The 21,647-nt window shown below is 39.8% G+C and overlaps 1 protein-coding gene across 2 annotated transcripts in view; it reads right to left on the reverse strand.

Annotated features, from left to right (window-relative positions):
* CR1L (complement C3b/C4b receptor 1 like) overlaps positions 1-21,647 on the reverse strand; it is a 66,824-nt gene that overhangs the window by 11,450 nt on the left and 33,727 nt on the right. Inside the window, exons 10-15 of one of the 2 annotated variants that reach the window (XM_047841161.1) lie at positions 20,504-20,683; positions 19,789-19,888; positions 14,390-14,475; positions 6,161-6,388; positions 4,996-5,172; positions 2,437-2,622 (exon numbers count right to left, since the gene is read on the reverse strand). In XM_047841161.1, the coding sequence (XP_047697117.1) occupies positions 2,437-2,622; positions 4,996-5,172; positions 6,161-6,388; positions 14,390-14,475; positions 19,789-19,888; positions 20,504-20,683 (957 nt within the window). Of the gene's footprint in view, positions 1-2,352; positions 2,623-4,995; positions 5,173-6,160; positions 6,389-14,389; positions 14,476-19,788; positions 19,889-20,503; positions 20,684-21,647 lie in introns of both variants that reach the window. The other variant, XM_047841162.1, reaches the window with a different exon arrangement.

Here is a 21,647-nt window from a genome sequence, read left to right on the forward strand (position 1 = left end):
ATGTATTTTTTCTTCATCACAAATGTAATAGTATCCAAATAATGTACAAACATGTGAAGGAAAAATAAGAGTCCCTGTAATATTCTCCTGTACTGTGAAGAATTTGGGGGGGGGGGGCCTGGGTGGCTCAGTCAGTTAAGCATCTGACTTCGGCTCAGGTTCGTGATCTCACGGTTCGTGAGTTCGAGCCCCGCGTCAGGCTCTGTGCTGACAGCTCAGAGCCTGGAGCCTGCTTCGGATTCTGTGTCTCCCTCTCTCTCTGCCCCTGCCCTGCTCAAACTCTATCTCTGTCTCTCAAGAAGTGAATAAACATAAAAAAAAATGGCTCTTAATGTATTTGGTGGACTTTTCTTCCTAGGGCATCTATGAAATGAATTCTCAGGATGTAATAAGCCAAAAACTGGTTATAATCAGTATTCATCCAGGAAGCATCAAGTGATTTCTTTGTTTCTTTCTTCTTTCTTTCTTTTATTTTTCTTTGCCAAATTTTCTCTAGAGAACAAAATCACTTTGGTTGAGAAGCACTGTTGTTTTTTGATTTTTGGTGTTTTTTTAAATATCCTGAAATGTTTTGGTACGTTCTTTCCTGGGACATTTTCCCATGCATCTAAGTTTTTACGTGGTTCTAGACTCTCTATATGCATCTAATATTTGAACGATGGAATCAACTTTTGCAATCCTCACAACCATCACTATTGCTAATTTGCACGATAACACTATTAGCTCTTCATTATATTGAACATATTTCTCATCTGGCTAACATAGTCCATTTACTTTTCAACGTACGTAAATTCTAAGTCAAATTTGTTGACCTTTCATGATTTCCTCCATCCTATCAAGAGGCTCAAACCGCTGGCCTTCTTCTAGCTGTTTCATAAACATTCTTTTTTTATGGTTTACCTTGGCTTTTCCATATTTGCGTTGAAAACTTCTCTTTATTCAATCTGGTGTTTATTGTAAGATAAAAAGAAAGGGTCTAAATGTTCTTCCATGCTACTTCGAGTATCTGACCATCTTTTCCTTTCCCATGGGTTGATGTTCGTTATTAAATTTTACTTATAACTTTTCTTTTTAGTAATCATTATTTTATTAATATCTGTTTTGTTCCACTTATACAAAATAAGTTTATTTTTGTACTAGCATAAAGTGATTTATGTAATGTGGTTTTATATTTTGTTTTGCTATCTGGTAGGGCTGGTTCCTCAATTACGTGAATTTTCTCTCACAGCCACCTCTTCAGGATACTCTGAAGGCATCCAGTCAGTTCCATGGTGAGGTTTTTGCCAAAGAAGTGAATATAATTTGACATGAAGGGAGGGTCAAATTTGTAATTTGGAAATATTACTGAGTCAGCTTAATTAACGTGTTTAAGGGATTAACTATAAAAAAATAGATCCTGAACAATCTTAGTATTCAATCATGTGTCATAAAAAAGAGTTCTAGGGGCACCTGGGTGGCACAGTCGGTTAAGCGTCCAACTTCAGCCAGGTCAAGATCTCACGGTCCGTGAGTTTGAGCCCCGCATCAGGCTCTGGGCTGATGGCTCAGAGCCTGGAGCCTGTTTCTGGATCTGTGTCTCCCTCTCTCTCTGCCCCTCCCCCGTTCATGCTCTGTCTCTCTCTGTCGCAAAAATAAATAAAAACGTTGAAAAATAAAATAAAAAAAGGAGTTCTAAGCATTGTGGAGGGCAACCTAGCACTAATTTAGATTGTCTGTTGAAATAAACGATTTTTTTTGTTACCTGTTTCTTCTGCCCAACAAATATTGTAATAAATCCTTTTTAAAAAAAAAAGGTACAAGAGTTATGGAGGGCAGCCTAGCACTACTTTAGATTAAGGATGATTATGCATTGTTGACTTTGCTCATCAGCAACTTGCTGTGTACGAGTTTGGGGCTTAAGATTTTCTATCTTACATCATTCTCTGTTTGCCAGCAGAGGGCTACTCGTCTACTGAGCTCAAGGATACATGATTTCTAAACTGCTCTAGTCAACTCTACCAGCTTAAAATCCTGTAGCCTACACCAGTGAATGAGGCTGACCATCTGGTGTCTGCAACTTGGAAAGTGCTCCCTCACTCATGTTGAAATATTCTTGAAGGTCTGCTTTACCACTGATGTGCTTCCTCTGACTCTTAAGGCCCACAGGCTACGAAATCATTTCCATGCCATGCAACCAGCAGTAGAGTAATATAGACAAAAAAGGGTCAGAGGGGGTCCTGAGGAGAGTTGAATGGGTTGAGCACTGTGAGAAGAGCAAGGCCTGCTTTACTTTCATTGCCAAGGGCTTTCTTGGAAGAATATGGGGCTCTCCCACTGGACTCCTTCGTTCTTAGCAGGTGCCATGAACATCACACCACATTCAATGACAGGATGGACGAGTGAATGAACAGTGACCATGACGAAGGAAGGACCTACATTTCTTGCAGGTGCACTTACTAGATGCACATATGGCCAGAGGAGGGTCCCATGTGTTATCTGCCTGGCACTGGCTCTGGGGACTACCTTTCAGAGTATACCCTTCTTCACACTCAAAAGTTACATTATCTCCATGGTGATAGACTTTTCTCATTTCCACGTCCTTCCGGATTCCATTCATATGCGCTGGGAGTCTACATTTTGCCTCTGAAAATAGAAAAATCAGAAGGAAATTGATATTTTATTAATTTTTAGTTGAAACTACCATAATGCAAAGATCTATGACCCCCAAACTACCCTGCCTTCAGCAAAGATGAGTCATGTTTTCAATCAAGACCTATTGACACCTACCCAACACCGTACAATTTTAAATTCTCTTTCATTTCTTAGGTAAAGAAAGAGAATATGGAAGCTACTGCAATCCGCTTTTAATTATTGACAACTCTGCAACTGTAAAGTGGTCGACAGGTTGGGAGTTATGATAACCATGTTCTAATCCTGGATCCGCTTGGGTCACACCGTAAGGAAAGAGGAATATCACATTAACTCTCTCTAGGTATGCAACAAATACTGGTATTTTGCTTCTTGGTTAAATGCATGTTTCTGGCTCATTTCTATGCATAGAAGCTAGTAAATCATGATTCTCAATTTAAAACATAATTTTAAAATTTAATTTATTTTATCTCATTTATCTTATCCTTTGTTTTGCTTTCTTTCTCTGCCCAGCTATTGATACCTCCTTCAACCAGCAAAGCCCGCTTTCCAGTTGTAATTATCTCAAAATTAGGCGAAATTATTATTTTCAAAAAACCAACAAGGCGAAGTGGTATTTCCCAAAATACGGTCTGTGGTCTTCCTACATCAGAATATGCTGATGGGTCTGTTAAAAATAGACCTCGAGACCCCACCTCAAAATGTCAGAATCAGAGTTCTTAGGAATGGAGCTTGAGACTGGAATCTTCTTAACTAGGTGCCTGGCTGATTTTGCTAATGCTAAATACAGAATGACCGCTATAAAGCACGTTTGACGAGGACAATTATTAAGACAAAACGAATTTCACTTGGAAGCAGCTGCCAAGAGGCTAGAATAGTACCCTTTTATATTCAGGAGAAAAAACGTCCCAGAGTCTTAATTTGAATAATCCGTCTTTGAAGTATTCTCTGAATCTTCATACTTCTCCATGTAACTAAAGCAAAGAGGGGTGAGCTTTCTTCCTGTCCTGTAGAGGCACAGGGACTCCACAGTTCGTGGAGAATAAATAGAGAAGAGCCACTTACCGTGTCTGTAGAGGATATTTTCTCTATCTCTAAAACCAGAGGTCGGCTGGACAAGAAGGACTTCTGAGACTTTTAGGTTGGGGAGAGCCCCATGATCCTGTGACCACCCCATCAGCCATAGGACTAACTGCTCCTTAACGTTGGAAAAACAGGCCTGTCTGAAGTCCCTCCTACCTCATCCCTGCCCTTCACCTAGTTTACTACAAAGGAGACAAAGAGCAAACTGCTAACTCAAAGTTGTGCCAAGTCAAAAGAACCACATTTAATAGGAGACAGAATACAGTGCAGTGTTCCAAAGCATGGGCTGGGCAGTCACCCAGTCTTGGCACCCCCGTCTGGGAGCTGCCTATCGTCGAGTGATTATTGGGGCTCTCTATTTCCTCTTCTGTAAAATAGCAAGAATAATCCCATCTCATCAGATTCTTTTGGAGACTAACACAAATGACTTTTATAAAGACCTCGGTACCATGCTTAGTCACTGAATAATATTTTTAATTCCATATTTTGTGGGGTTTATTTATTTTTTTTTTTAACGTTTATTTATTTTTGAGACAGGGAGAGACAGCATGAACGGGGGAGGGTCAGAGAGAGAGGGAGACACAGAATCAGAAACAGGCTCCAGGCTCTGAGCTGTCAGCACAGAGCCTGATGTGGGGCTCGAACTCACGGACCACGAGATCATGACCTGAGCCGAAGTCGGATGCTTAACCGACTGAGCCACTCAGGCGCCCCAATTGTGGGTTTTTTTTTTTAAAAGAATATTGCCAACAAAAGACATTTTGAGTCAGATGCCGGTTTCGCAAACATAGACAGGAATAGAGGAAGTAAGTTTTGGCACTTGTTTTAAGGAAGAGATGAAACAGACATTTCACCTTTGGTCTTGGAAATTATAAGGAGGACCCGTGTCCAGTAATTCCGGTAATTAATTGCTCTCAACCTGCCTCCATATTTCAGTTTTCCTCACAAGAAAGTGTGCTTCCAGCCTCCTCTCGAAGGTATTTATGAGGACCGCTTGTAACTCCTCTGAGGTCTCTTAGAGCTGAGATATGTTATTAGTTAAAAGCCTGCAAAGCACTTTAAATTGGTGTTCGATGTCTACTGTATTACTGGAAATTCCATCAGTGCTTCTTACTTGTTTGGTAGAGCTGAGAATCCTTGGGCAGCCTCCTTCCTATCTTTTTCTCTGCTTTTCTCCCCCTTCTATCGATACTCATTTCACAATCCTCTCAGAAAGGTGGCTTCGCCTTAGCAGCCTCATTCATCAATTTTCCATTAACAAAACCCGGCAAGAATAAGAAATACCTCTGCAGTAATGTTCAAAATGGCTCCAGGTTCCCAGGTATGTGCAGAAGATGAAGTTCCTTCCCACCAACAAGTAGCCTGGGTCACAAGTGTAGCTGACCGTCATCCCAGGAAGATATGGAAATGGATGTCCTCCAATGTAATGCCCATTGTGGATCCTGGGTGGATGTGGGCATGCTGAGAACAAGACCCCCCCCCAAAAAAAAAAAACACAAGAAAAGACATTCAGTTAAACAAAGAAGTACAAATACGCCAACGTATCTAATAACATCTCTATTAGAGCCACACGGAGACCCAAGGCAGGCAGGTTCCAAAGGCACTAAATATTTACTGATCCCTGGGAAGAATGATTCTTCAAACGGAGACCTCTCAGCCTTTAAGCAGGACCATCTGCGTTGTCCCTTGCATACTACACTGGCTGGGAATACCACCAGGATCTCAAATGACCAGTTGCATGCTGTCTGTCCTCGCTGGCTCACAGAGCTTGCGTGGACAATCACAGCCACAGATGAGCCTCCAAGTGCCAGGCACTGTCACTTCATGCCAGACTAATGTGTAAAAGGAATGAGCTGCTAAGAGCACAACCTTGAACTCCGCTTCTCTAGGGCGTGTTGAGGTCCTATTGCTACAAGTGAGACAAAGGGTCACCAAAATGCAGTTACAGGCTGAGCAGAACACTTAGGGGTAACAAAAGGAATACAAGTGCCTACACTGGAGTTTCTTTATGTCTGTAGCCTCCAGTCTGAAGTAAAGTGAGGCCATCAACATGTGCTTTTTGCTCTGCACACCCACTTAGCGAGCATAAAGACAACTTGTGCTGGAGATGGCACGACAGAGTATTTTCTTTGGCACTTGTATTTTACTGCTTTGAAAATACTCTCGAGAAAATCTGGGCCTCGCTGATTCTCCCCATTCTCCACCTCCTCCTCTTTTCACTGTCCCACACTCCTCGCCCCCGTGGGAAGGATCATCAGAGTACCACGGACTGGGACACAGCATGGCACATCTAGAACCCATCTATTAAGCTGCTCAGCAGGCAATTCTGTGTGTCTGACTTTTATAACCAAGCCACGTTCACAAGCAAACACAGCTGTCACCACAGAAATGAGGACATTCTAGCCTAGATATTCTGATCCGGCTGGGGCATAGGGAAGTGGGTACTGACCAGCAGGACCAGCAAGTTCACAGTAAGGGGCAGGGCCGCTCCAAATCCCGTTCCCTTCACCGTCGCTTGTGCAGCGAATGGTGCTCTCCCCGACGAGGTTGAAGGTCATCCCTCTGGCTGAGCGGGGTTCACACATGTAAGTAACTTCCTCTCCATAGGGAACGTCTCCCTGAGAAGTTCTGGGGTGGTTCCCATTAGGGATAGATGGAGGACTTGGACAAAAGATTTCTAGAAAGAGAGCAAGAGCTTTAGATCCCATTAGAGTTTTAATCAAAACGATCATACAGCAGGGGTGCCCTGGGACTGTATTTTTTCCGTGAGAACACAACTACAGTGGGTGGACTTAAGTATGTAAGGCTTCTTCTGAGAAGGAACGAACTGAAGTGAGACTTTAATTACAGTTTATTGCAAAAGTTCCAAGACCCTCCAGGTAGCTAAGGTTTTAATTTGAAAGGTAACTAATTTGCTTTTTCAGCAACTATCATTTGTCTACTTTCTGTTTGGCATAAAGACAGTCCTGGGTTGACACTGAGACACAAGACAGACAAGATTGGCCCTCAAAGATCCGAAGTTGCCAAGAAATCTTTGTAAATCTTTAGTAAACACAGATGACCACCTTCAGCAGAAATAAATGTTTCTTGATAATTCAAGACCATTATCCGTGTCACTAACAAATACACAATAATATCTTCAGGATACACTGATTACAGGGCTTTTCAGAGCCAGATGAAGTGGCTCTGGGAGGCTTTTTTTTCCCTTTTGCTTTTTTTTCTTTCTTCCAGGTGACCAGCTGTCCTTTCTTTCTGCTGTTAGTGTATCTGTTTCTAGCAGTTCCCTCCCTAAACTAATCTGATGCTTTGAATCTGACATGAACTTAAGAATAGATACCCAAGCCTGTCAGAATTGTGTGAATAAACAAAGTGAAGGTCCTAGGACGTCAAACAGTGATTGACTTCTCATATCTGGATTTTACCCATGTGTTTATGTTTATCTAAAGTTTATTTATGTATTTACTCTCCGATTTACATGTCTCAGGAAAGTAGAGTTTGTTTTTGTTGGATATCTGAGTTTTATTTATACCGATCGTTCTTGTAAAGTTCCATCACAATCCCATCAGGTGTCCAAAGAGATTTCTAGCAAAGATATTTCAACAAAATCCAGAGGAAGATAGCCATTCACAACTGAACAAAGGTGCCTCTGTACATTACATTTCTGCACACCTGCGCTTCGAAAAACAATGGGGATAGTTATCTCAGAGGCTGCTATGGATCCAAGGGAATTGGGGGGAATTGCCCCACCCACATTTGCTGGAGAGAGAAAAACATGGTGGACATGCACCAGAGACAGAGGTTTTGCAGGCCCAGCCAACTTGATGGGAGAAGCGGGCACCCATCTAGGCAGGACAGAGGCAGAGGAGAAGGATCTTGAGGAGCCAGCTCCCCCTTTAGGGCCAGTGACTTCCCTCACAGAAGAGGTGGAAAGTGAAAGTGGTGAGTGACTGTGACCCATTTCTATCCAGCTGCACAGATTTCTGAGGGGGGCACCTGTGCACCTGGGAGAGAGAGGAAAGGGAAGGAGAGGCAGTCAAGAATAACAAAGGGCCTTGAAGGGACCTGCTTCCTGGCTATCAGCTTTGGGATGTTAGGGGGAGGTTTGCTCTCAGACCTCTGGGAGTACCCCTGATCTGTGGGCAGTGGGCACCCACAGAGCAACAGGTGTTAAACCCACACTTCCTCCAACTCCACCGTCAGCTGTTTCTACACCAGCTTTTTAAAACCAGCATGCTCCCCTGTGCAGCCCAGAGCCACTGCAGGTGAAGAGAAACCAAAAACTTGAGCTAAGGCGCCACCTTCTGGAAAACAAAAGAATGGTTTCTAATTGCAAGTTAGTTGAACTGGAGTAAACAAATAAAGGTGTGTGCTACTTCAAGTGCAATGGCAGAACACTCTCCAGTTCCATCCATGTTGCTACAAAAGGCCATATTTCATTCTTTCTCATTGCCAAGTAGTATTCTATTGTGTATATAAAGCACAATTTTCTTATCCCTTCATCAGTTGATGGACATTTAGGCTCTTTCCATATTTCGGCTATTGTTGAAAGTGCTGCTATAAACATTGAGGTACAAGTACCCCTATGCATCAGCACTCCTGTATCCCTTGGGTAAATTCCTAGCAGCGCTATTGCTGGGCCATGGGGCAGATCTATTTTTAATTTTCAGAGGAACGTACAGAGAAAGACAGATACCATATGTTTTCACTCTTATGTTCATCCTGAGAAACTTAACAGAAGACCATGGGGGAAGGGAAGGAAAAAAAAAGTTAGAGAGGGAGAGAGCCAAACCATAAGAGACTCTTAAAAACTGAGAATAAACTGAGGGTTGATGGGGGTTGGGAGGGAGGGGAGGGTGGGTGATGGGCATTGAGGAGGGCACCCGTTGGGATGAGCACTGGGTGTTGCATGGAAACCAATTCCACAATAAATTTCATATTAAAAAATGCAATGGCAGAGATACATTTTGTCAAACACAATGAAAAATCACAGGAATATTGAATCGCACAGAGGAAATGATAATTCTCCAGCGATCGATTACAAAGGCATGGAGTATTGCAATCTAACTGACAAAGAATTCAAAACAGCTGTTATGAAGAGATTCAGTGAGCTACAAGAAAATTCAGCATGACGAGTCGATGAGTTTAGGAATAAAATTAATGGAGAAGAGTTCTTTACCAAAGAGACTGAAATTAAAAAAAAAAAAAAAGAACCAGACACCCACTAAACTACCCTTTTATTCATGCACAATAAAGTTTTCTATTTCTCTAAAAGAAAAAAAAAAAACCCAGAAATTCCGGAGACGATAAATTCAATGAATCAGATGAAAAGCAGAATGGAGAGCTTAGGAAATAGGATGGATCAGATTGAAGAACAAATTAGTGGCTTGGAGGATGGGAATTTAGAAAGGACTCTGAGGAGGAGAGAGAGCTAAGATTTTTTTAAAGCGATGAAACCCGATTAGAGCTATGCGATATGAGAAAAACAAATATAACTGGTTTGCCAGAAGAAGAAGAGAGGGGGAAGGGAGCAAGAAGTGTCTTTTGGAAAACAGTAGCTGAGAATTTTTCTAACGTGGGGAAGAAATTGAACATACACATCTAAGAAGCTAATAGAACACCCTATTATCCCATTGCAAAAAGACCCTCCTAAAATATATTATAATGAAACTGTCAAAAATCAATGAGCAAGAAAGGATCTTAAAAGCAGCTAGTGGAGGGGGGGGTGGGGAATAAAACAATCTACAAAGGAACCCCCATTAGGCTATCAGTGTATTTCTCAGCAGAAACTCTACAGGCCAGGAGAGAGGAATGATACGTTCAAAGTGGTGAAAGATAAAAGTTGCCAGCCACCAACACTTTAGCAAAACTGGCCTTCAAATATGAATGGGAAATAAAGGCTTTCCCAGAAAATACAACAACTGAGGGAGGCTCATCACCGCTAGACCTGCTTACAAGAAATGTTGAAGGAAGCCCTTCAGCTGAAACGAAGAGACGTTAATGAGTGACATGATAGCAGATGGAAGTACACAGCACTCTGGCCAAGATGAAAAATAAAGAAAACTGTAACTCTATATTGGAATGGCATATTAACCACTTAATTATAATATAAAAGCTTACAGAGGGGCACCTGGGTGGCTCAGTCAGTTAAGTGTCCAACTCTTGATCTTGGCCCAGTCATGATCTCACGGTTCATGGGTTCCAGCTCCATGCTGGGCTTTGTGCTTGGGATTCTCTCTCTCTCTCTCTCTGCCCCTCCCCGACCCTCTCCCTCTCTCTCCCAAAACAAATAAATAAACTTAAAAAAATATATCCTGGTCTTTTTTTAAAAAGCTTACGGAAAAGAACATTACAAATAACTATACCTACTATAATTTCTCAATGAATTCACAGCATAAAAAGAGGTAACCTGTAACATCAAAAATATAAAAGGGGACGAGTAGAAGGGTGGAAGCTTTATAGGTGAATGAAGATAAGGTGTTATTAACATAAAAAAGGACTGTTTATCTGTGAGATGCTTCATGTAAGCCACATGGCAACCACAAAGCAAAAGTCGAGAATAGACTCATGAAACATAAAACACGAAGAGAATGAGCAAATCACCCTAGAAAACCACCATTTTGCAAAGACAAAAATGGGGGGGGGGGAGGAGAAACAAGACAATAACCAGAAGGCAAATGATCCGATGGCAGTAGTAAGTCCTTATGTAGCAACAGTTACTCTAAATATAAATGGATGAATTCACCAATCACCAGGCACAGAGTAGCTGAGCGGATAAAATATAACACCCAACATATGCTGCCCACAGGAAATTCATTTCAGCTCTGAAGACATATAGGCTCAAAGTGGACAGATATAAGGGGATATTCTGTGCAAGTGGAAATCAAAAGAAAGTGGGCATAGCCATACTTTACATAAGACAAAATAGACTTCATGCCAAAAATGATAAGAGACAAAGAACGTCATTATATAGTGATAAAAGGGTCGGGTCAATATCGCTAGAAGATATAACAATTGTACGAATATACACACCCAACACTGGAGCACTAAATCTATCAGGCAAATACTGAGAGATTAAAGAGAGAAACAGAAAACTCTACAGTAGTAGTAGGGGACTTCAGTACCCCTACTGTGAGCAAAGGAGAGATCAGACAGAAAACCAATAAGGAAACATCGGAATTGAACCATGCTCTAGAACAAATGGACTTGACATACATATATAGAACATTCTACCTAACAGCAGCAGAATACACATTCTTCTTGAGTGCACACAAAACATTTTCCATGGTAGATCATCTGATATGGCACAAAACAAATCTCAGCAAATTGAAGAAGACTGAAATCATACCAACTATTTTTTTCTGACTACAATAATAGGACACCAGAAATCCACAACAAGGGGAAAACTGTAAAATCTACAAATATGTGCACTAAACAACACACTTCTGAACAACCAACGGATCAAAGAAGAAATCAAAAAGGAAATTAAAAAGTTATCTTGAAAGAAATAAAAATGGAAATACAACATATCAAATCTTATGGGATGGAGCGTAAGCAGTTAGGAACGGAAAGTTTGTGGTGATAAACGCATATATTGAGAAATTGAATGACCTCAAATAACCTAACTTTACACTTCAGGTAACTAGAAAAAGAAGAACAGATTAAGTCCAAAGTTATGAGAAGAAGGGAAATAATAAAGATCAGAGTGGAAAGAAATGAAATAGAGAACAGAAAAGCAACAAAACTAAAAGTTGGTTTTGTGAAAAGGTAAACAAAAACTGACAAACCTTTAGCCAGACTCACCAAAAAAAGAGAGAGAAGACTCAATAAATAAAATTAGAAATGAAAAAGGAGACAACTGATACTACAGAAGTACATAAGACCATAAGACACTATTATGAACAATTATATGCCAACAAATTAGATAATCTAGAAGAAATGGATAAGTTTCTAGAAACATAACACCTACCAAGACCAACTCAGGAAGAAATACAAAATCTGAAAAGACCAATGACAAGCAAAGAGATTGACTCAGGAATCAGAATCCTCTAGAAAACTCTAGAGCTGATCACTTCACTGGAGAATTCTACCAAACGTTCCAAGAAAAATTAATACCAATCCCACTCAAACCTTTCCAAAAAACTGCAGAGGTGGGACTACATCTAAACTACATCTAAACTCATTCTATGAGACCTTGACACCAATGCCAGATAAGGACACAACAAAAAAAGTGAACTATAGATCAATATTCCTGATGATATAGATGTAAAAATTCTCAACAAAATATTAGCAAACCAAATTCAAGAACACAAAAAAAGGATTATACACTATGACCAAGTGGGATTAATCCCCGATATGTGAGGATGCTTTAGCATACACAAATCAATAAATATAATATATCACATTAATAAAATGAAAAATTTTAAGTCACATGATCATCTCAACAGATGCAGAAAAAACATTTGACAAAACACAGCATCCTTTCATAACAAAAACCCTTGGCAGATTAGGTATAGAAGGAGTATTTACATACCTTAATGTCATAAATATCATATATGCCAAACTCACAGCCAACATTATACTCAATGGAGAAAAGTTGAAAGCTTTTCCTCTAAGGTCAGGAACAAGACAAGGGTGCCCACTCTCACCGGTCTTATTCAATGTAGTATTAGACATCCTGGCTAGAACAATTAGGTAAGACAGAGAAATAAAAGGCATTCAAACCAGGAAGGAAGAAGTAAAACTGTCACTCTTTAGAGATGATATGATTCTATATATAGGAAATTCAAATGCAAACAACAGCTGGAACTAACCAATGATTTCAGTAAAGCTGCAGGATATGAAATCAAGATACATTTCTATACACTAAGGATGAAACATCTGAAAAAGAAATCAAGAAAAATTTCCCATTAACAATAACATCAAAAAGAATAAAATACTTAGCAATTAGTTTAACCAAGAAAATGAAAGATCTGTACAATGAAAATCACAAGACTTTGCTGAGAGAAATCAAAGAAGACACAAACAAATGGAAAGACAACCTATGTTCATGGATTGGAAAAATAAATACTGTTAAAATGTCTACACTATCCAAACCCATCTATAGATTCAGTACAATCCACATCAAAATATCAGTGGTATTCTTCACAGAACAAAAAAATTTCTAAAATTTGCTTGGAACCACAATGTAAAAACAAATCAAAACACTAAGACCCAGATTAGCCAACGCGATTTTGATGAAAAAGAACAAAGCTGGAGGTATCATACATTCTGATTTCAAACTATACTACAAGGCTACAGTAATAAAAGCAGTAGAGTACTGGCACAAAAACAGATACCTAGACCAATAAAATAGAATAGAAAGCCCTGAATGAAATTCCTGGTTATACAGTCGGTTAATAGTTGGCAAGACAGCCAAGAGCCCCACTCACAAAAATTAACTCGAAATGGATCAAAGACCTGATACTATAAGACTCCTGGCAGAAAATGAAGAGAATGCCCTTGACATTGGTCTAGGCATTGATTTTTTGGACATGACACCAAAAGCACAAACCTCAAAAGCAAAATCAACAAATGGGACTACAACAAACCTGAAGACTTTTGCACAGCAAAAGAAACAATTTGCAAAATGAAAAGGCAACCTATAGAATGGGAGAAAACTTTTACAACTCATATAGCAGATAAAGGGGTTAATATCCAAAAAATATAAAGGACTCATAAAACAACTCACTAGCAAAAACCAAACAGTCTGATTTAAAAAGGGCAATCTCTAATTCCTCATGGTATACTTTTTACATTTCTTAAAAATTTATCAGACTTATTTTTAATAAGTTTTATTTCTTCCATTAGCTATTTTCCAACCATGCTGAACATTTAGATTTTTAACATTTTCCACTGTCATAAGTATTGTTGCATTGGTGTCTGTGAACCAAAATCATGGGAAAATTCCATGATGATTTTCTTGGGATAAACTCTGGGAAATGGAATTACTAGGTCAAAGGGTATTTACTTTAGGCTTTTGTATATATTGCTCATAAGCCTTCCAGACGTTTGTGCCCACTTTTACTGCCATCAGTCCTGTGTGTTTGATCTTGACTTCCTCAGAGCCTTACAATTTTACCAATTTGCAATCGGTCATTCTTCCAGGTTCCTCAAAGTTTTGGAGGTTCACTTTGCAATATCCCACTGAAAAGATGCAGGGTCAACTAATCAAGAACAAATACAACCTGGAAGAATTTAAAGAAAGGATAAAGCGCAGAACGATCAGAGGCTTGGGGCAATCGCTAAGATTTATGAGATCTTATTTCCTTTTTCAGAGTAAAAATAATAAGAAAGGGCGTTACCTACTTCTTGGGCTTAGCATATGCTACTAAGAGGTGGCAGAGACAAATTTTATTTTCTTCAATGTCTTTTAATTTAGTCATGAGGAAAAGCCTTACACTGGGAAGCATTTACTATCAAAGTAGGAAGGGAGAGCAATTTTACCTGAGTTCAGGTTCACAGTTTTAGACAAATAACCTCCTAAAATAAAGAAAAATCTGGACAACTATGTAGCATAGGACTCTGGATTTCAAATATCAGGGAGACTACTCTCTGCAAGATGGATTGGATTTCCTCTTCGTAACATGAGGCAGATATGGATGGAGCAGAGGGAATTATGGGAAAAAATACTTCGACTCACTCTTACAAATAGGTGTTTCCTTATCCCAAGTGACAGTATTGCCTGAGAGGTGGCAAGCTGCAGAAGGGGAGCCAACGAGTCGATACCTAGAAGCAAAGAATGAAAAATGATTATACTCTACACTTCTTACTTAAGTCACCATGAGAAAATAATTGCAGGTAGATGCTACAAATTACAGGAAGATTCAAACAGGAGAAGTCAAGGAAGAAACCTCATCTCTATCTGCGAATTAGTCCTTTATTTCTAAGGACAAGCTTATATTCTTACTGCTTTTATCCATGTTTACTGCTAGTCCCTCCCCACTGAACACAAAAATTCCCTTCATCGTGGGACATTTTGTACTTGTCCTTAGGGAACCTCAGGAGTTATTTTATTCATGCGCACTTCCATCAAGGAAATGATAAGCTCCTTGATTAACAGGGAAGATGCCTTATTGAAATATTCACATCCTCTAGCACCTTGCCTAGAGATCAAGCATGTGGTACTCAAAGGACAGAAAGATGGCCTTACTAAGAAGATTCAAAAGTGAGAAGCAGGGGAAACAGCTAACCATCTTCACACCTTAAATGTAAAAGGCAGGGGTACTTACCTATTTTGCCATCAATCACTCAAAGTAGGCCACAAAATTCGGAACATTTTGTCATCACTTATTTTTTATTGATTAGGTAACTATACAGTTACTGTAAGACATGTCACAAAGGATATCCAGCTAAACCATTCACGTGTTCCATGTACAGTAGGGTTAAACTTGATTAAGTAAAAGGTAAGGGATATAATGCAATGTCATATAATAGTGAGCAGTTACTGGAACAGCTAAGAACTTGGCTTCTTGATTACCCAAGACACGTGATCAGGACAGTAACCATTTGTAGCAGAGTCTACTGATATCTCCAGTATCTCCTTTCCTCTTCTTCATTAGTAATGAAACTGTGTGTTTTTAACTGGGCCATTGGCCACCTCATTGAAGGCTTCATCTCTCAGCTTCCCTACAGTTGCGTACAGCCATATGGCTAAGTTCTGGCTAAAGGGATGCCCCTGGAGGGTCTTGTGAAACTTCTGGAAAGTGTCTTTAAAGGAATGGGTGTTCTCTTCTTCCATTATTTCTCTCTGCTGGCTGGAGTTTGGGCCATGTGATGACACAGAGTCTCAAATAGAAGGATCCCAGGTTTATGTGGATCATGGAGCCAGGTATCAGCCTGGACTTGGAAACTTTACAGTCTTCTTTGAAGGACTGCCCCTGTTCTTAACCTCAGAGAGAAGTAAACTACTATCTTGTTTAAGCTCCTATTATTTTATTTGTTCTTTTATATCTTAATCTAACCCTAATATGTACCAGCTCTTGCAAAAATAGTGATATAAAGATGATGGGGAGCTATGTGGGCATAGCAATGACAGTGAATACTTTTGTAGGCATATTGAGTCACTTTTGTTGACAGATTGTAGACAAATTGAGTGAATTTTACTTACTGTTACTTTTCATTGATTACAGTGTAAAATCCTTTCAAATGTGCCAACAAATATTTAATCTTCAAAATTTCTTCAAAGAAACAGCTTGAGAGCCACTAGTATGTTTTCTTCCGCCTGCTTTCTGTCCTACATTTAAAAGTTGTCTTACGAGCACAACATCACGGATTTGCTCGACTTCTGACTATAGAGGTTGCTCTTAATGTGTTCACTATGACTAAGTTAGAGAACTGGAGTAAAAAAAAAAAATGTGAAGCAGGTTCCAGCCTATGTGTGGCTGTAAAAAACAGTGAATATTTTTTAAAGTATTATAAGACACTAATATGCTACAATCGCCATTATGTTGTAATTCTTCCTGACTCGATTACCCATCTCTCTGAAACTCATAATTGTACTCAAGCCTTACTCCTTAGCTTCCATCAGCATTAGAAATTTGGGTGGCCATAAAGCGAAACCACTGTTCAAGAAAAGCCATGAGATTCCCTTCCCTATAAGCAAATAATACACACTGTGAGAAGCATGCTGAGACAGGCATCGGAGAGTCCATTGCATGAGGTCAGGGATGGGATAATTAAGGGCTGGAGGGTGGTGTTCCTTCCATCCTTCCTATTTGTTCACGGACTTCTAAGTATTTGGGAGTAGAGGGAATCTATGGAGATATTCAATAGGCTGCAAGTGATTAAAAGTTGCTCACAGATAGGATTCTGCGGCACAAATCATGTAACAATATGATAAATCATAACAATAAATCATAACACAATTGTGTATTAAACTTTGCATCTCACAGAGAATATAAACTTTCTCTCCAGGAGCCATTTATAAAAGTTGTATCATATCACTCGGCAGAGTGTACCCCAAGAATTTGCACAGAGAAGAAATCAAAACAGCTCTACACCCTCATTATAATATAACAACACTAGGAATTAATAATCACAGAATAAACACAAAATTGAAAGTTTTGGATCTTGGTCAAAGACGAAAGTAAAACAGCCATCGCAGATTACCTATAGGATAACAGTGACGCATGATCATTGAGTCATGTGCCCAAAACTCTTCAAAGTGCTTTGCATCAATTAATTTAATCTTTATTTTTTTTTATTTTTTTTAACGTTTATTTATTTTTGAGACAGAGAGAAACAGAGCACAAATGGGGGAGGGGCAGAGAGAGAGGGAGACACAGAATCGGAAGCAGGCTCCAGGCTCTGAGCCATCAGCCCAGAGCCCGACGTGGGGCTCGAACTCACGGACTGCGAGATCGTGACCTGAGCTGAAGTCGGACGCTTAACTGACTGAGCCACCCAGGCGCCCCCAATTAATTTAATCTTTAAAATGATGCTTTGAAGTGAATGTTATGCATAGCTCCCATTTTACAAAAGAGGAAACAGAGAGTTTAACAAATTTGTTCAAATTCACATGACAGATATTGAGGTTCGAGTTTGAATAATGTTAATTGGCCTTAACAGCCTGTAGTAATAAACCTTACATTATTCAGCTACTTCATTACAAATGCTGATGCAAATATTACTCTTTGAAAATTTCTAGGACACTGATGCCAAAACCATCCTTAGAGAAATATTTAGTACTTTTGTTATTTGACAAGAAAATTTTCAAATAAATGAACACAACATTTTATATCAGATGTTTTAAAGACTATAAACATGAACATATGAAAGAAGCTGGTCTGAGGAATTACTAAAATAAATTAATAAGTAAGAAAAATGGAATATAAATGATGAATAAATCTAAGAGCCATTTCTTTAAAGTGGTCAATTGAAATAAACAGAACTTGGCCAATTGTAACCTCACAAAATGACACATCTACAAATATATATACATGAACGAGAAAGTAGTTATCATCACAGATGTTAAAAAAACTCAATACTTTATCAAAATATTATATCCTCTCTATCTTAATGAAATTGAAAACATCCATGAGATGTATCAATATAAAGGAAAAATAAAATGTATCAGGATGTATTTAAAAATAGGTAGAACAGCTGATAAACCCGTATCTGTTTGAGTGTATGTTTTTAATCTTTTTGGATATGTACCTAGGATTGGAATTGCTGGATCATATGGTAATTCTGTGTTAACTTTTGAATCACCGAGTGGTTTTTCTCAGAGGCTGCACCATTTTACATTCCCAGTAGTAATCACAAGGGTTCCATTTTGTCCACATCCTCACCATACTTTTGTTTTCCATTATAGCCAGCCTATAAGGTATGGAGTGGGTTTGATATGCATTTCTCTAATGACTAATAATATTTAGTATCTGTTCATGTGTTTCCTGGACATTTGTCTGTCCTCTTTGGAGAAATGTCTACTCAAATCCCTTGCCCATTTTTAAGTTGGGTTGTTAGTTTTTTTGTTGTTTAGTTGCAGGACTTCTTTATATAGTCTGTATATCAAACCCTTATTAGAGAAATGATTTGCAAATATTCTCTCCCATTCTGTGGGCTGTCCTGTCACTGCCTTGATATGTCCCTGGTGTTGCCTGGGGCTCCCGTCATTTGAAGGACTGATGAACTAAGAAGTCAGAACTCCTTGTTGGGGGCAAGGGGTGAGCAGGGCAAAATCTATACTTTCCAGATAATGCAATTGATACTTGTGTCCAATTTAACCACCTCTCTCTTCTAAGGGTAACTGAGCTCAACTGACATGTGGGTCACATGCATATTTTAGGTAAAAAAGGCTAGAAGACTTCATAGCAAAATATTAACTATGATGAGTAGTAGAACTGTGGGTGGTGATTTTTTTGATCTTTGGGTTATTCGTGGCTTCCAAGTATGTCTAATGAATATATGTTCAATCCAATAAATATGTTCACTCCAATAAAATTCATTGGATTTTACAATCCAATAAAATTCTATTTTTTTCTCTGAATTTGTTGTGGCAACTGAAAATTAATACGCATTCTTTAACTGCTCCCTCTAAGTTGAGGCGATGTTTCTGGCATGGTTCCCTGTGCCAAAGAAAAGTTCAGAGCAAGAACTCATTAATGTTCCCGCTCTGTGCATGTTCATACTTACATTTCCCAGAGCTGCTATCACGTTAAGATTTACCCTGCAACCCCTGATTCAAGGTCCTCCAATTCAGCTATAGTGCTCGCTGATCTTAGTTAAGAACATTGCATGCACGGGGGCACCTGGGTGGCTCAGTTGGTTAAGCCTCCGACTTCGGCTCGGGTCATGATCTCGCAGAGCTTGAGTTCGAGCCCCGTGTCAGGCTCTGTGCTGACAGCTCAGAGCCTGGAGTCTGCTTCGATTCTGTGTCCCCCTCTCTCTCCACCCCTCCCCTGCTTGTACTCTGTCTTTCTCTCAAAAATAAATAAAAAAAAATTTTTTAAAGAATGTTCCATGCATGGTACAAGTAGCATTTTTCCTTTTACTCATTTAATAGACTGGTCCTTTTTATCCAGTGAATATCTTACCAGGCTTCACACATACTACCTTCCGCAGGAACCTGGTGCTGTCCTCTAGTTAAAATACAAATTGCTTGCTACTCCTTTTTTTATTTTTAGAATTTATTTTATTTTTTAAATTATTTTTTCTAAAAGTTCACTTATTTATTTTGAGAGAGGTGGGGGGAGGGGCAGAGAGAGAGAGAGAGAGAGAGAATCCCAAGCAGGCTCTGCACTGTGCCCAACACAGAGCCCAACACGATGCTTGAACCCACAGACCATGAGATACTGACCTGAGCAGAAATCAAGAGTCAAGACACTCAACCAACTGAGCCATCTGGGCATTCCAGCTGTTGCTACTTTTTTATATTCCTTTGGTCATATGCCCATGTTCAAGCTATCATCTCTATCCGGGAGTTCCTATTGACAACTTTTTGAAGTGTAGATGATAGTCTAGGGTGTCTGGTTGGGAGTAGGTCAGAGATAGCATTGTTGTTCTGAAACTCATATTCCAGGGATAGTGCTTTCAACTCACCCTTCATTACAAGAATAATTCACTGTTGATCCAAACTGGGTGTCTGTGTTTATATGTACCATGCCATTGAAGGGTTCTGGAGGAGCTCCACATGATTTTCCTATGGGAGAGAAGGAAAATTGGGACTAGGTGTAGAGTTCAAATTACCTTTGCTTTTACGATTCAGTCTGGAGTGTAGCAGACTGAACAGTCTGTATACTTCTGATTGTTCCAAAGGATTGACCACATTGAGGAAGTGCACCAACTTCAGACTCAAGCAGCTCTGGGGTACTGCTTTTTAAAAGATGATGCCTGAGTCTCCCAACAGAAGAAATATATGGATAAAGAATTGTTTTCTCATCCCACGAGCCTAAATCAAAGGCCTCAAAATTTGAGATTTCCCCTCCATCTTGGTTATTGAAACACAGGTCACTGTGATCTACGTGATTTTCTTTTGTGTCCCTATTTCACTCATGTCATGGTTTTAGCCATCAAAAGTAACCTCCAGGGAATGGAAACTTCCCCTCTGATTCCTTTTGTGAGAGACATTCTTGCGAAATAAACATTGAGTCAAGACTGCAAAAACTCCAGGCAGTAAGAAAGGCTGACCTACAAGTTCACCCTCCATTTAAATACTGTGGGCAAACTTAGATGTCTACAAAATTTGAACAAATTAAATGAGATCCCACAGACACTTTGACATACATGAATTAGCTCCCAGGATGGGGTTACTCACGTCTACACGTATCTTCGGCACTGGACCAGACCAAGTTTTCCAAGCAGGTGATAGAAAACGTAGACTCAAAATACCCAGGGGAACATTTAAAAGTCAAAGATGTCCCAACTGGAAACTCAGATTCATCAGTCTGAGTTGTAGGCTTGGCAAATGGAAACTGTTTTGGGGCTTTACAGTAACCTGGAGAGCAAAACCACAGGAATACAAAAGTGAGCCGAGAGATTTCCGCCCTTCCTCCTCTTTCTGTCCAGTTAAGCTGATAGATGGGTTCATGGAGACAGACTTCTAAAAATGGCAAAAGGTCTTTTTCCCCTTCAAGTTACCTTAGGATGGGGCTTTCCAGCAGCATGTACTCATCAGGAAATTTTTACTACTTGGAAGACGATTCACTTTTTTGGCCTTTTTGCTCTTGTTTCACCAAAGCAAGAATTTCATTGATTTTTAAAGTTTATTCATTTATTTTGAAAGCCAGAGAGAGCACAAGCAAGACAGGAGCAGAGAGAGAGGGAGAGAGACAATCCCAAGCCGGCTTTACACCACCAGCACAGAGCCCAATGCGGTGCTCAAACTCACAAACCATGGGATCATGAACTGAGCCAAAACCAAGAGTCGGACGCGTAACCGACTGAGCCACCTGGGCACCCAAAGCAAGAATTTTAGCTAAGGATGTCATGTGTCAGGCCTATCAGACTGCCTCTGTGTAGAGTTAACCATTCATACCCTCATTTATTAGCGTTAATGTACTCATATCCATCAAGACATATTTCACCCTCTGTCTCCATTTGTTCCTCCCAACCTCATTCTCAGGGTGTCCACCATAAGTAGCTTCTCTGGCACTAAATAGCAGTCACTACTTGTAGTGGGTTGAATGATGTCCCCCGAAAAGACACATGCATCCAGGACCTCACAATGGAAACGTACTTGGAACAAGGATCTTTTCAGCTATAATTAAGGTAACAATCTCAAGATGAGATCATCCTGGATTACCAGGGTGGGCCTTCAATCCAATGACTGGTGGTGTCTATAAGAGAAACGAGAGGGACATTTGAGACACAGAGACACAGGGGAGAAGGCCATGTGAAGACAGAGGCAAAGATCAGAATGATGTGTCCACTAGCCCTGGAATGCCAGGAGCCACCAGTAT

Source organism: Prionailurus viverrinus, chromosome F1 (assembly GCF_022837055.1).
Source record: "Prionailurus viverrinus isolate Anna chromosome F1, UM_Priviv_1.0, whole genome shotgun sequence".
Lineage (NCBI taxonomy): Eukaryota > Metazoa > Chordata > Mammalia > Carnivora > Felidae > Prionailurus > Prionailurus viverrinus.